Genomic DNA, 16465 nt, shown 5'->3' with positions numbered 1-16465 from the left:
TTGGCAAGGACAGAGGAGAGAGCCTTCTTGGTGGCTGCATCCAAGTTGTGGCATACCCTTCCACAGAAGGTCTGGTTGGCTCCTAACTGCTGTCTTTCCTTAAGACCTTTTTTTAAAGGCAGGCATGTGGTTTTTAACTAGTTGGGGCAGACAAACCCTGTAATGGGGAGAAGGCAATGCCAAACCTCCTCTACACAAATCTTGTCAAGAAACCCCCATGCCAAGAAAACCTTAGGGTTGCCAAGAGTCAGAAATGACGTGAAGGCACATAGCAGCAACAACAATTTCATTACATTTAAGCATGTTTTTAAAACTGCTTTTAAGGTTTTTAAAAACAGAACTGTGATTTAATTGTCTTTTAACTCTTGTATAATTGTTTTTAGTTATACTGTGTTATTAAATGGCTACAAGCCTCCTTGAATCCTGTGCTGAGAGAAAGACAGGATATACATTAAATAAATTAATAAATCCCTTGCATCACACACAGAGAAATGAATTCAGTAATAGAAATGTCCAACTTAAAGGAAGAGCACAGGGAATTCTTTAATGATCCGGTTTCTGAAGTGGAAATCAAAGCAGAAATAGAAGATGTGACAGCAGATTCCCAAGTGTAGAGAGCCTAACAGAAGACTGTCACAAATTGTTAGAAGATACAATTATTCCACATCACCAGCTGCTTAACAAAGTTGTATATGGAGGATACATACTGCAGTCACGGAAATAGTTCTGGGTGGTTGCTCTGACAAAATCTTGGAACTGAACTGAGTCATCCGTCATCAACTAAGATATTAAAACTATTGATAGTGCTTTTGCCAAATATATTTAAATAAAATAATAAGTCAGTATGAACATAATTATAAAACATAAAAATAAGTATAAAAATAAGTATAATGCAGTCCAGGAAGAAATTGACAAATACCATCAAAAGATTTCAAACTAATAATTGGAGACTTGAATGCTAAAGTTGGCAACAAAGAAAAATAAAAAACAGTAGGAAGATTTGGATTAGGAACAAGAAATAAAACAGGAGAGCACCTGATAGGATTCTGTGAGGCCAACAATCTGTTCATTGCAAATACCTGCTTCATATAACCAGATAGGAGACTATACACCTGGACATCACCAGATGGTAAACACAAAAACCAGATAGGCTACATCATTGGAAGTAGAATATGGAGAGGCTCTATCCTTGTTGCCAAAATCAGACCAGGAAGAAATTTTGGAAGAATATACACAATACAATGCAAACAATATTACAAATTCAAATCAAGTTCAAGCCAGAGTGTTTTCTGCTAAATATTATAGAAGAAAGAGAAGAAAGAAAATGTTTACTATATATGATTATGGCAGCAAGATTAACGTATGCAAAGAAATGGAAACAAAAAGAAATACCAACTCTAGATGATTGGCTAAGAAAAAGTCTTGATATGATAGACTTAGATAGATTGACTATGTTAATAAACAGGAATTGGAAAGAAGGATGGAACAAAGACTGGGAACTTCTTAATAAATTTTGTAAAAACCGATGGTATTAAATAATACAATATAAAAAAATCTATACGATATAAATTATTAAGGGCTAGATACCAACAAAGGCCTGTTACAGACTGCCAAAATAAAGCTGCTTCAGGTCTCTTTGGAGGTATGCTGTTTAAATGATGCATGCATCCTAAGAATCCGGAAACTGCACCAAAAGCTGCACTCCAGTGCTAAGGAATGGAGTGTGGCTTTGGTGCGACCTCCGGACTCTTAGGACCCATGCATCATTTAAATAGCATACCTCCAAAGAGACCCAAAGCAGCTTTATTTTGGCAGTCTGTAACAGGCCAAAGGGAATATAAAAAGGTGCCGATACATAGACACTTGTCAAATATGTCGTAAAGAAGAAAAAGAATAGGAATTGTAGAATCTTATCTTTTTCTACAAAAAGGTCAAATTTAATTAATGTTATCTCTGTTCAATGACTTCACATGCATTTAATAGCACCGATAAAAGGACAAAACATCAAATCAAAATATTTTCTAACAAGTAACCAAATGGTAGAAAAACATGAATTAAGATGTACAGACAACGATTATTTAAAAACAATATGAGTGACACATGGATAAATGAAATAAAAGAAACTTTATAAAGAAAGAATGTTGAAACAACTAGGCTCAAGCAAGAACCAAACAAATTGAATAATATGACAAAGTGAAGGGGAGGGAATGGTGTTTAATTTTTAAATCATACAGGATGTAGTAGAAATATATTGTTAAGTGAATACCAAAGATCGAAATGAAGATGTAAATATAAGCAATATACAGTCTGTCCTTGCCTTACGCGGGGATCCGTTCCAGATCCCGCCGCGTAAGGTGAATTCCGCCTATGCTCGAGCCCCATTGGAAACAATGGGGCTTGTGCGCGGCGGCGCGGGAGCGCGTGGGGCCAACGGGCACGCGCGCCCATTCAATTGAATGGAACACGCCGCCCCTTCTGCCCCGCGCGCACCCCGCGGCTTGAGCGCGTATGCTCAAGGCCGCGTATGGCGCGCCCGCGTATGGCACGGGCGCGCTGTACAACAATGCAAATTTATATGTATAATTGAAAGCTGTAATAATAATTAAAATGCGGTGCATACCCGTGCCATGCGCCCTGTGCCCCACTGTGCGTACCCGTGCCATGTGCCCTGTGCCCCACTGTGAGCATGCGCCTCATTATTTCCAATGGGGCTTGAGCATATGCTCATTTCCCCATAAATGGGGGAATCCAGAATGGATCCCCCGCGTATAGAATCATAGAATCATAGAATCGTAGAGTTGGAAGAGACCACTAGGGCCATCCAGTCCAACCCCCTGCCATGCAGGAAATCCAATTCAAAGAAATTGGGTATAGGGAGGGCGGACTGTACATACCAATCCACAAGAAAGGAGATACAAAAGACTGCAGCAACAGTAGGACAATAGCACCAATCTCACATGCAAGCAAAATAATGCTCAAAATTCTGTAGCATAGACTCCAAGCATACATGGAGAGAGAAATCCCAGAGGTGCAAGCAGGATTCAGAAAAGGAAGGGGCACTAGAGACCACATTGCAAACATGTGATGGCTAATGGAGCACACCAAAGAATTCCAAAAAAGAATCAGCATGTGTTTCATAGACTACAGCAAAGTATTTGATTGTATAGATCACAAAAAACTATGGAATGCACTCAAAGACATGGGGGTGCCACTACATCTTATAGTCCTGATGAAGAATCTGTACCAAGAACAAGAGGTCACCATCAGAACAGAATTTGGGGAAACAGAGTGGTTCCCAATAGGAAAAGGGGTCAGGCAAGGCTGCATCTTATCACCTTACTTGTTTATATATGCTGAAAACATAATAAGAAAAGCAGAATTAGAATCAGAAAAAGGAGGAGTGAAGATAGGAGGAATCAACATTAAAAACCTAAGATATGTGGATGGCAACATAATATTAGCAGAAGACATTCAGGAATTAGAACAATTAATAAGGAAGTCAAAGATGAAAGTGCAAAGGCAGGTCTGATGCTGAACATAAAGAAAATAAAAATAATGACCACAGAAGAAATACACAAATTCAATCTAGATAACAAGAAACTGAAATGGTTAAAGAACTCCCATATCTAGGATCAAACATTGACCAGAATGGACACTGCAGTCAAGAAATAAGAAGACTAGGAATGGGAAGGGCAACTATTGAAAGAACTGGAAAAGATGCTGAAGAGCAAAGACATACAACTGAGCACTAATATCAGAATTGTCCAGGCCATTGTATCCCCAAGTACTGTGTACGAATGTGAGAGCTGGACAGTGAAGGAAGCAGACAGAAAGAAAATCAACTCATTTGAAATGTGGTGCTGGAGAAGAGTACTTAGGATACCATGGACAGCCAACAAGACAAATAAATGGGTTCTTGAACAGATCAGACCAGAATTCTCTTTGGAAGCTAAGATTATCAAGTTGAGACAATTGTACTTTGGCCACATAATGAGAATAATAATAAATAAATAAAACTTTTATTTATATACCGCCTTTCCTTCCGATCAAAGCGGTTTACATCATTAAAACTCTATGATCCAAGTCATAGTACAATATATCGAACAATTCATACAATTCCAAAAATACAATCTTAAAAATGTATATAACAACAGTCGGGCATTAGATAAAAAGCTTCATCCAAATTCTACAAATCGGGAGGGCATGCTTTCCGGAAGAGATAAGTTTTTAATACCTTCTTAAAGGTTTCCAATGTCGAACTCAGTCGAATCTCTTCCGGAAGCACATTCCAATGAGTTGGGGCACTGATCACTAGAAAAAACAATAATGCTAGAATAGGTAGAGGGTAGAAGAAAAAGAGGAAGACCACAAACCAGATGGAGAGATTCAATCAAGGGAGTTATGGGCAAGGAGTTGCAGGATCTGGGCAAGGAAGTGGAAGATAGGGATCCTTGGAGATGTCTCATCCACAGTCGCCATGAGTTGGAACCGACTTGAGGGGAGCTAACAACAACAATAAACATCCTAACAAGATTGGGTTCATGCCAGGCACATTATTAGCAGATGCAATTAGGAAAACCTGAAATATGATCCACAGTAATAATAAATGAGGAGGGAAAGCAGTTTCTCTTCTCTTCTTTCCCTCCTCTTCTTCAAGACTTAAAAAGCATTTGATCATATGGAGTGTTACATGAACGTTAAAATAAATAACATGAACACCTCATGTTATTAGGCCACCCCAGTTTGGGATGAAATTTTAAATCCTTCCTTATTAATTTAAAGCTGAGACTGCATGCCTTGGAACATATTAATAAACTAGATTAAGCTCCTATTTCTCTATACAATGATTTACACATTGTAAACTGCTTAGGGGGTGCTAGTTCACTGATAAGCGGTATAGAAATGTACTTGTTATTGCTATTTCTATTACAAGGGATACAAAACAGGACTATCCCCTGTTTCCTTTCCCAAAGATGACCCTCCCAGGACTGAACAAACTTTTTGATAATTTTGAGAGTATTGAAGGGATTGGAAATGAACTTTGTTAAATCAAAACTCTTTTCACTCTTTTTTGTAAGTGCAAGAGCCTTAGCAGAAATTAACTAAAGTGTCTGTTCGCTATATGTTTTTTTACTTTCCTGGGAGTCTTAATTAGAAAGACCTATGATGACTGATTCATAGAAATTATGGAAAACGTCATCAGAGCAAATAAAAAGTATGCAGGTTATTCTAATGGGTAGACTAGATCTTGCTAAAAATGTCTGTAATGCCCAAATTTAGCCCAGGGAGTTCTAAAAACATGGTGAGTTTGCCTTCCATGGCTCTTAGGAGTATGTGGGTTGTTTTTAGCAATTAAAACAAAAAACAAACCATTCTACCAACTCTTGAAAGTAGAGAAATCTGCCTGAGACAGTACAGCATACTTGCTAGAGGACAGACCTGAAATATGGCAGCTTCGTATGTCTTCTCATATCTTTGCATGAATCATTATTCTAGACTTCTTTTCAGCAGGAGCACAGGGATCAGCTAGGTATGCTACAGTTTTGATCCTCAGGTTATGAGGGGACTCTAAACATAATCCCATAAAATTAAATTTTTACATAATTGTTAGAATAATGCACATTTTTGATAATGCCATGATGCCTCATAAACCTGATTTGGCACGACTCAGTGTATCTTAACCCATCTCTGAACACAGGGGTTCATTGACTCCTGAGAACTCAGGGAACAGACGTTTAACTTTTAAAGTAACATTTTATCAAGCATGTAATAAAATTACATTTTTAAAAAAAAAATGCTTCAATTTTTTAACAAATTGGGAGAAGCAGCTTTGCTGACAAAAATGTGTGAAAGTAGTGGTGTACACAGAGAACAGTGTGAAAATTCTTGGCCTTTATTCTTAAGTGTAATTCCTTTGAGCTTATGCTAGTGTCTTACATCCCATTCCTGTGATGCATCTGCACTGTAGAAATAATGCAATTTGACACCACTTTAACTGCCATGGTATGAACCTGGCTTTGGATTCTAGGGTAGGACAGAGTTTGGAAAAAGCACTAATTTTTTTAAATGATACCTTGCAAATGGTGGTGCGGAGGTTTGGGTCACGGATCAGACAAATCCATAAGAGACTTTCCTGTGCATTGTGTCCACTCTTCTTCCTAAAACATTGCCTTTTATGGTTCTTGTTGGAGAACATGGGATTCTAAAAGGGGAGCCTCAGGTCAGCCTACCTTAGCATGATATAGCTGTCTCAGCAAATTTGACTAAATGCATAAATCTTTTTTTCTTATAGTCCTCCTTCCCTGAATTTATCTTCTTTGTATATGCAACTGCCTTCTTGCTACAGATTTCTCTTCAACTGCATATATAAATTGGCATTTACCCTGTTTAATAGATTAAATTTTCTCATTCTTCTTATTTCTTTCCAGGAGGAACGACAATGACCTGTATCAATTCATCGAAACATTATTCTATCATCCACTGTTCAAGTCAGTTATGATCAGCACCATCACACTAAATGCAATCTTTTTGGCTTTAGAAACTGATTATAAAGTTCGCTATGAGTCCAATTTCTTCCTGGAGGTAACCAAAGATTTTAGACTATTGGGACTGCCTTGATTTATTTCTTTCATTGTTCGGAAAACACTTTCTCTTTCCCAGCAGAACAGAGGAATATACTGGGGAGGATAGGAGTGTTGGGGTGAAAGTTTAGAGAATTCTGATTTGTCCCTCTTCCTTTTCCACTTGGTTCCAAGTAATAATGTAGGTAGTAGTTTATTTTAGATCATTGTCAACCAATGGAACTACATAGGTAGAACCCTTGAACTAAATGTTGCTGTTATTGTGTGCTTTCAAGTCATTTACAAGTGTGTGACTTGCCCAAGGTCACCCAGTAGGTTTCCATGGCCAAGCAGGGATTCGAACCCTGGTCTCCAGAGTTTCAGTCCAATGCGCAAATCACTACTCCATGCTGGCTACTAAACTCTATGTACCACACATTATACCAACTAGAATTTAGGGGCAGGTCTGCTAACAATAGATAGCCAGAGTGGTATAGTGGTTTAAGTGTTGGACTAAGACTCTGGGAGACCAGGGTTCAAAGCACTCCTCAGCCATGAATACTCACCCTGGGAAAGTCACATGCTCTCAGCCTCAGAGGGAGGCAAAGGCAACTCCTCCCTCTCAAAAATCCTGGTAGGTTGAAGATGCTTGATGCTGGCAGGTTAATATCATACATGCCATCTGATGTCTCCTTATCTGGCACTTCAGGCACCTACTTTTACAGTTGTTTCAAGGCCCCTCATACCACTCAACTGCCATGTATCTCTTGGTCATGTTTTCTCCTTATTGTCCATCCTAACAAATCTCGTATCTTTGACAAAGCCAGTGGAGACTGTTTGATGTGATAAGTGTGTCTGCAGACCAATACTCAGCACTATTAGTGCTTTGCCATCTCCTGATACATTTTTTTTTCCTTTTGGAGTGTATTTAATACACCATCTGGCTTTAACAGTATTGTGCAAAGAAAGTGGTCAGATTGTTAATAACCTCTCATGAGAAGGACTTATCTTTCACACACCTTGCATATCTTAACTTGTTTGAAATTGACTACTGTACGCAACTGTTGGAAGTTTAACTCCATATCCCCGTGCCATACAGGCCAACAGAGAAGTCTGGAAAATATCAAGAAGTCGACTTATTGCTTTATAAAAGCTTTAAAAAAATTTCTTCAATACCATTTTTGTGGGAAGCTCAACTTTGCAAACTCTATATATACCTTGGGTATTGAGGTAAATGTGTGCTTGGCACTGTAATTTCCACACATGTTCTGTATTTCAGAAAGAAACACACCAATTAGAGCCAATAGAAAATAATTGCCTTACTACTTGTATTAAACATATCTTTGCTATTATAGCCCCTTTCTGGCTGATAATCCTGTCCACTATCTGTTATCACACTCCACAGTGAATGGGATGATGACTCCTATGCATCATTACAACACAACACAAAAGTAAAAGAAGTTCACAAAATATGTTTCTTACACTGTTGTTACTTCTGTGTAGGCTTAAATCCTGTTCTTCCAACTAGAATAGGTCCATTATACAGTTGGGATTCGCTTAAAAGTTGAATCACAATTCAACAATTGGTCCACTGCACTTGGGACTATCCAACAGGACGGCAGCCACTGTGTATTCTGTTTCATGTGATGGCAGTACAAGTTTGTTTTTATATTCATATACACAATGTGTAGAGTTAGCTAAATAGGAATATGTGCATGTTGCAGGTGAGACATGCACTCTGAACATGTACCGTTTCTTACACTGAAGGGTTACACTTGCAGCATTTACTCTTAGTTCTAATCTGCATTGCAGAAATAATGCAGTTTGACATTGCCTTTAAATACTGTGGCTCCATGCTATAGAATTATAGGATCTGTAGTTTGTTGTGACATCAGAGCGCTCTGAAAGAGAAGGCTGAATATAAAACAAAACTACAAATCCCAGAATCCCATAACATTGGCAGTTAAAGCAGTGTCAAAACGGATTATTTCTGCAGTGCAGATGACACCTTCCTAACTTTTATAACATGTTGACATTATATATATGAGCCCTAGTGGCACAGTGTTTAAATGCCTGTACTGAGCCACTCACAAACCACATGATAGCTGTCAAGGGATGATAGACTATGTCATTGAAAACAGCTGGAAAGCATCATATTGCACAAGGTTTTGAGTTCAGTTCCAGCCAGGGCTCAGGGCCAACACAGCCTTACATCCTTCCAAGGTCCTAAAATGAGTACCCAGCTTGTTGGGGGCAATTAGCTTACAGTTGTATACTGCTTAGAGACTGCTTAGTGTGGTATGAAGTGGTACATAAATGAAGCTGCTATTGCTATTGCTATATTGTTAAAACTACTCATTATGTTATGCAGGGCCAAAGAAGGATTGTATTAAAAGAATTAAAAATATATACAGCTGGTACTATATAACTATAACTTTAGGGCTAAATCAATAAGACCCTGGATTTTACAATCATGTCTGTAAATTGTAAAGAGTAGTCCCTGGTTTTAGAGGTGGGGGTTAAAAACTGTGAAAAAAGGCATATATGTTCACCTATTTAGAGTGAGCACTATTTCATACTTATGATGTGATCCATAATTCATTGGGATAATGCAGTGAGAGAGGATACATTAGTGCTAAATGAACAGCAGACATAAATAGCTATTAACAGCCTCAAATTTGCTCCCCAAAAAGATACATTGAGATTGTTTTTGGCAATATCCCAAAAAGATACCTTGGGATTGTTGTTGTCAATAATGTGACCTCCTTGAAATGCTGTTTTAATGTTGAAAATGTTTGCATGCAAACACTGTATAATAGAAAATATGTCAATTATGACAACTTGCACTCTGCATAGTGAATTTAAGAGAAAAAACCTGTTAAAAAACAAAAGTTTAAAAGGCCCTGTCTGTGTATAGCGACAGGGAAATATTAACAGAAGAAGCTAAAGCCCTGCCAGCTGGCTAAAAGTAAGGAAAAAGATAAGAGGCAACAGAAGTCTCTGTGCAGCAGCAAAACAAAGCCAATATAAAGTTCTCAAATATCTACCATAAAAGGAGCAGGAAACCTCAGGCAGAAAGCCAAACTGAGAGTGTTTGGCATCTGGAACAGAACTGGAAGGAAAGGCACAGAAATGCATCTGTGAGTGGGTAATGGAAACATAAACAACCTGCTTGCACGCTTTATATAAGCAGACTGAGTGTCACTGGTCAAGGCCAGTTTGGTCATAGGCAACCATGGCAGAGGAAGCTGCTGGCGGATTGCTGCCTCCAGGATAGGTGAGAATGTTTTATTTACAATAAAATGCCAGCCTGACAGATAAAGGTTTACACTCTGTAGCAATAGATATGCTGAAATAATGCAATATATGTAAATATACTACTATGTGGTTAAGTATATGAACTGTATTGCAGAAGGAGCAACATAATGCAGTGTGCAACATAATGCTGTCACAAACAGCAGTGCATGTAAATGTTCATATGAAGTGTGCCAATTTTCTCAAAAGATGACATATAAGTTACGATGTCCTAAGATTGTGTAGGTTGATTTTTTTTTACCATTGCAGTGTAATAAGTGCCATGTTCAATGGACTATCAATACCATGTGCCTGATAGGTGTGAGATGTGTCCCTTATAGGAGAGAACATACATAATATGCCAATAAAATGAAATATCTGAATCTATACCTAAGATTTAGGTAAAGTCTATGATAAGTGATACAAGCCTACATTCTGTGATGTCTGGGAAAGAAATGTACCAAGACTAGAAATGTGTATGATTTATGTTGGTCTTGTGACAAGGAGTATGTAACTGCATATGCTCCCCCCCTTTCCCCCCCCCCCTTTTGCTTAATAAACATAGAAAAGCTTATAAGGTCAGTCCCCACACTAAGAAATCTTTCCACTCCAGCATCCCATCAGATGCAGCCACTGCAGTTAAGATGACATAAAACTGCTATTTTGGGGTTGTGCAGATAAACTCTAAAGTGTCTTATAATGTTAAAAGAGCTGGAAACTTAACGTGATAAGAGTATTTAAGATCTCAGAAGGTGAATCCTTAAGTGCAAGAAATCATGGCTGCCTTCTTAGGCTGGATTGGATGGTTAAACTGTTCTGTAAAGTTGCCTGTCAAATTCTCTCCTTTAAGTGAGATGGTTGTTTTTGTCTCCCTTGAAGAAACATTACTGTCTGAAAGTATAAAACTACAGCAAGTAATGAAAGTACAGTATTAAACTTCCATGCTGTGTAGACTGAAACAACCTTTTTTTGTTCAACAAGCTTTGACTTTACAGTCACTGGCATCCTTTACAGTTGTTGCAGATCATTGACGTGGGGATCTGTCATATTTCAGATCCTTTAAACATCTCAGCTCCATTCAGTACTACTTGATTTTACAGTTTTTGTGGGAAGTTAATAAATGTTGGGGTGCTTGTCCTCATCCTTACAATAAAATGGACTGTGTAACTGAGCACAACTAGGTTACAGGATCACTCATGCTTCCAGAAGTTCTTTATTTCATACCAAATGCCTACTTCGTGGGGGTAACTTTTAGTTGTGATTGAACATTCTTTTGTAACTGAAGTACCAAATAGATTCCTCGTGATGTTCTTGATTCCTTCATTAGCATCTTGTTCCTTTTCAGGTAACAGATCTAATCATTTTAGCCATCTATACCACAGAATTTCTGATGAGTTTTTACCTGGACCCTGTTAATTATTGGAAGGATGGTTATAAACGATTTGATTTCATTGTCCTTCTCATTGCTTACCTCCCATACACCATTGACAGAGGCAACCCCAAAATGCACCAAACTGCAACCATGCTAAAAGGCTTCCAGGTACTACGGGTTCTCAAACTTATCTACTATAGCCCAGGAATGAGGGTAAGTGGCTGTTGTTTTGTTAGCTGTGCAACAAGATGTTGTATTAGTCACAGCTTAACTTTTCCACTTCTGTATTAACATTGCTATTCCCATGAAAACCACATGTCCTGATCTACACACCTCTTTGTCCATTCAGAATTAATTCCATTTTCTTTTATTTGGGAAGGGATACCACTGTGCAGAAATAACTTGTGGCACAGCCCTTCCTGGTTTGTAGCACTTCAAGTTGCAGGTGGAGATTTCATGTTTGAGTGTTTTCCTATGTTAACATGCTCCTGTTGAAAACCCTCATCATTGGACACAGATGTGTAGTGTGGATTTTAGCCTAGCCTTACATGGTAATTTCATATTATGGTATTAATGTGGGGACATATGTGCTGATATGCATCAGAACTGACTTCAGGCTTTATACACAGGGAGGAAAACATATGCTGTCCATTCAAGGCTAACAGTTCAGTTCTACCTGTTTCTATTCAGAACTAAGGCCTGTTACAGACTGCCAAAATAAAGCTGCTTCAGGCCTCTTTGGAAGTATGCTATTTTAAATGATGCATGGGTCCTAAGAATCCGGAGGTCACGCCAAAGCCACACTACGGAGAATACAGCACAGTGTCCTGAGGACGTTCTGGGAACCCGATGGGAATGGAACGCATTTAAGTATACCACACGTATGTGTTCCCATCGGGTTCCCAGAATGTTCCCAATGTGTTCCACATGTGTTCCAGGGAGGGGACGGATTAGATGTGTTCCCAGCGAGCTGTAACGTTCTCAGAACATTCCACAAGAGGTCTGTGCAGTATTCTTCCGTTCGCAAATCCGTTCTCTCATTCCTCCGTCTCCTGATTGGCTGAAAGAATGACAGGCAGGGAGGCAGGCAGGCGAGCGACTGCAGTGAGGGAAGGTGTGTGTGTGGGGGGGGGGAAAGAAGGAGGGAGGGAAGGAAGGAAAAAGGGAGGGAAGGTGGGACAAGGGAGAGAAGAGGAAAGGAGGGAAAGAGAGAGAAAGAGAGAAGGAAGGAGAAAATGGAAAGAGGGAGAGAGAAGGAAGGATAAGCAGCGAGAAGGAGAGTGGGCAAAACAGAGGGAAAAGAAAGAAGGAAGGGAAGGAGGGGACCAGGGCAGAGAGCAAGAGGGAGAGGGTCTCGTGTCCAGTGGGGCTCCTGTGCTGTCAGCCTGCAGGAGGCAGGAATGCCAGGGATGCCCAGGACCCTCTCCTCCTTCCCTCCAGGAGAGAACCCACAAAAGCTCCTCTGTTTGGAGCACCACACAAAAGCAAGCAAACAACTCCCAGAATTCCATAGCAAAGAGCCAGACAAAGAGTTAAAGCGGGGAAGGAAGCTCACAATCTGAAGGCACACAATACATGCACACACACAGGAGGCAAAGGGTGAGAAGCTGCAAAAAAGGGGAACTGGAGTGACAGCAGAGGACTCTTCCTTTCATACCGGTTTAAAGAGCTGCAATGGCTGCCGGGGCTAAATACCCAGATTGAGGTATTTGTAGTGGGCACTTGCTTCCAGAGGCATTCGGAGGGGCAGAAACCAAATCTTCCCAGTTCCTTACAGTCCTCCAAATGAAATACGCATGCGCTACAGCAAAACGTTCTGGGAACGTTCTCAAGAAAAAGGGATGCGCTGTGCGGTAAAATGTGTTCTCATCATGTTCCCATCACGTTCCACTTTCCTTAATGCGGTAATATTCGTTCCCAGAACGTTCCGTCTCGGAACGTTCTGAGAAAACGATATGTGATAATCTTCTACATTCCTAAGCACTCGAGTACAGCTTTGGTGCAGCTTCCAGATTCTTCGGATGCATGCATCATTTAAACAGCATACCTCCAAAGAGACCCGAAGCAGCTTTATTTTGGCAGTCTGTAACAGGCCTAACACTCCGTGAGTTGAATTGGGCATACTTTTATACATCCAAGCACTGAATTGCAACCCAAATGGTACAGTGCTAACGAGAGCTTGGAAACCTTACTTACTACAATCGCAGAATACTGAGGAATTGGAGAATCCAAAAAGTAATTTTTATGGGAGTTGTAATCCAAAAAAGGCAGTGGCCAAGCTGGCTGTAGGATTCTATGAATTGCAGTCCCTCCCTCCTCCGTGGCCGTCAAAACCCTGCTACTAATACAGGTTGAGTCTCCCTTATCTGGAATTCCAGAATCCCAAATACTCCAAAATTGTCCATATAGGTGGCTGAGATAATGACACCTTTGCTTTCTGGTGGTTCAGTGTACACAAACTTTGTTTTATGAACGAAAGTATTTAAAATATTGTGTATAAAATTACCTTCAGGCTATGAATATATGGTGCATAACAAATATAAATGAATTTCACATTTAAACTTGGGTCCCATCTTCAAGATATATCATTATGTATATGCAGTTATTCCAAATTCAGAAAAAAACTGAAATCCCAAATACCTCTGGTCCCAAGCTTATAGGATAAGGGAGACTGTAATATCAGAGTTGTTCTCTGCTCTATTTGTTGTGCTCACTGCTGACATCTGTTGTCAGGATCAGGTAATATTCTTAGTTGTTAATATGGCTGTACGTCTGCAGTGAAACGCAGTGGTTGCAGATTATCAGTTTCACAACCGAAACTCTACCACATGCATTGTGACATGTTCTCAGAGAGTGGCATGAGAGTGAAATCTGTTTTGTACTTTTTGATTGATTGGTCTTGTCATACGTAACTGAAACATGAATTTCTCAGTCAATGATATTGAATTTGTTATCTAATGATGAGAAAACTAATCAGCTCATAATATCTGTAGTATGCCCAGCTTTAAATTTATAAAGGGCCCCAAAATCTTCCCAGGAGTTAAAATCACATCCATGTATGTTATGTTCCCTCCTGTTTAGGAATCCTGCCTCTCAATTAGATGGAGCCAGTTTTGTGGACTGTGGTAGCTAGCTTCGTGGTTTGTGTGTTTGCTGGCCATATTAATCCCAATGAGATGTTTACAAAGCAGAACAGCTTTGCCCTGCTTTGACACACGATACCATCATTACCTTACCTGGTTCTGACTGATTTTTTGCAAGCTTTGCTTCCTGCTTCTATGTATAATGTTGTTTGATCCATGTCACTATGTCATGCTGGTCAGATAAGGTGGAAAGATGACAATAGCCCAGAGGCATGGATCAAATTCAGACTAATGCCAGATTTATTTTCAGTTAGGCCTTCTGCCTTACCATTATTGTATTTTCTATTGAGTGTCATCTTCTCATGGTATGGCCACAGTATCATAGTCTCAGTTTAGTCATCTTGGCATTCAGGTCTGATTTGCTCTAGGACCCATTTCTTTGCCTTTTTAAGCACAGTATCTGGAGAATTTCAGATGAGTTGATTTTCTTTCTATCAGCTTGCGTCATTTCCCAGCTTTCACAACCATCCATATGAAGTGGAAATATGATGGCAAGGACTATCCTAACTTTAATAGTCATGTTTATATTTCAGGATCTTGTCTAGTTCCTTCACTGTTGCCCTAGTTTTCTTCAGATTTCTTGGAAAATCTTGAACTATTTCTATATCCTCATCATCTACTTTAAAGCTACATAAATAAACTGTATTCATTATTTTTGTTTGTTAATTTTCATCTGTAAACCTGTCTTTGCACTTTCTTCCTTGACTTTCTTCAATATTCATCCAGTAATTATTCCAGGGCCTTGCTTATTTTTTGCTAGTAGTGTCATCTCCATATCTGAAATTGTTAATATCCCTTCCTCCAGTTTCATGCTTCCTTCCCCTGAGTTTAATCCTGCTTTATGTATATGTTCAGTATGCAAGTTAAACTGGTAATAAAACGAAGTCTAGCCTGACCCCCTGGACAATTTATTTTAAGTGTTCTGAAAGCAGATTCCACTTCGCTTTTTAAAATTGGTTCATCTTCATATGGTTTTTCCTTGAATAATTTTTCACCCTTTCAGCTCTTTTATATAGTTCTTTTGTGTATTATTTCCATCATCTTTATATTTCTGCTTGGTCATGTAATATGTTCATCTGCTGGTTGTAGAGCATCCCCACTGTTGGTTTAAATTTCCCTTTGATTTGTTAAATCTTGCAGAAGAGGTCTCTTGTGTTTCCTTTTCTGATGTTAACTTCTATTTCTTGGCATTGATTATTATAATAGTTCTCCTTGCCCCTGTGCATAAGTCATTGAACAATTGCATTCAGGGTTCTGACTCTATTTCTGTCACTTTTTACTTTTGCTTCTTGTTTGTCCTTAATTGCTTTTGCTTAACTGCTTTTGCTTCTTCTCTGCCCTTACTTGCTTGAAGAGTTTCATCTGTCATCCACTGAGGCTTCTCTTTCTTTCTGGCCACAGATAGTATCTTTTAGTTTTCCTCTCTGACAATGTCCTTGGTTTCATTTCAGAAATCTTTTGGTTCCCATTCAGTTAGGCTTAATAGTGTTAATCTGTTTTGTATGTTATCATTAAATTCTATGGGGATGTTCTTCAGGTTGTATTTTGGCATGATGGTTGGTTTAGTGTACTTCTTTAGGTTTATTCTAATTAATTATATTAGTAGTTCGTGGTCACAATTTGCTCCTGGTCTTGTTTTTGCAGAGAGACTGGAGCTTCTCCATCTGCTGCTTCCAATTAGATAGTCTCTTTGATGTCTATATAAGTCATCAGGTGATGTCCATATACACAGTTATGTCTTTGGTTGCTTGAACAATGTGTTTGTGATTAACGAACTGTTGGCCTCACAAAATTCGGTCGTCAGTCGGTTGGTCTTCTGCTTGATTTCTTAATCCTAGGACCAATTTTTTCTACAATATGGAAAATACATCCGGGGTAGACACACACACACACACACACACACACACACACACACACACACACAAAATTCCTCCATATCATTTCAACTCAGAACAACATCAACAACATCTTGACAAAATGCCTGTGACTAACATTGTCATTTCCCACCTCTTGCATGTTTTTTAACACCATTGCCTGATGAAGAAGCCAGTGGAGTTCTGAAAGGTTGCAACATATATTTTATGCATTTTGGTTGT

At 39.1% G+C, this 16465-nt stretch overlaps 1 protein-coding gene across 1 annotated transcript in view; it reads left to right on the top strand.

Annotated features, from left to right (window-relative positions):
* The window catches only part of CATSPER3 (cation channel sperm associated 3), a 39966-nt gene that overhangs the window by 5329 nt on the left and 18172 nt on the right, over window positions 1-16465 (top strand). The window contains exons 3-4 of the mRNA XM_089529788.1: window positions 6429-6582; window positions 11200-11439. Of these exons, the coding sequence (XP_089385914.1) occupies window positions 6429-6582; window positions 11200-11439 (394 nt within the window). The remainder of the gene's footprint in view (window positions 1-6428; window positions 6583-11199; window positions 11440-16465) is intronic.

This window comes from Sceloporus occidentalis, unplaced genomic scaffold (genome assembly GCF_023333645.1).
Source record: "Sceloporus occidentalis isolate IW3139 unplaced genomic scaffold, rSceOcc1.0.p SCAF_1, whole genome shotgun sequence".
In the NCBI taxonomy this organism is placed as follows: Eukaryota; Metazoa; Chordata; class Lepidosauria; order Squamata; family Phrynosomatidae; genus Sceloporus; species Sceloporus occidentalis.
This window is presented reverse-complemented; position numbering and strand designations above follow the sequence as displayed.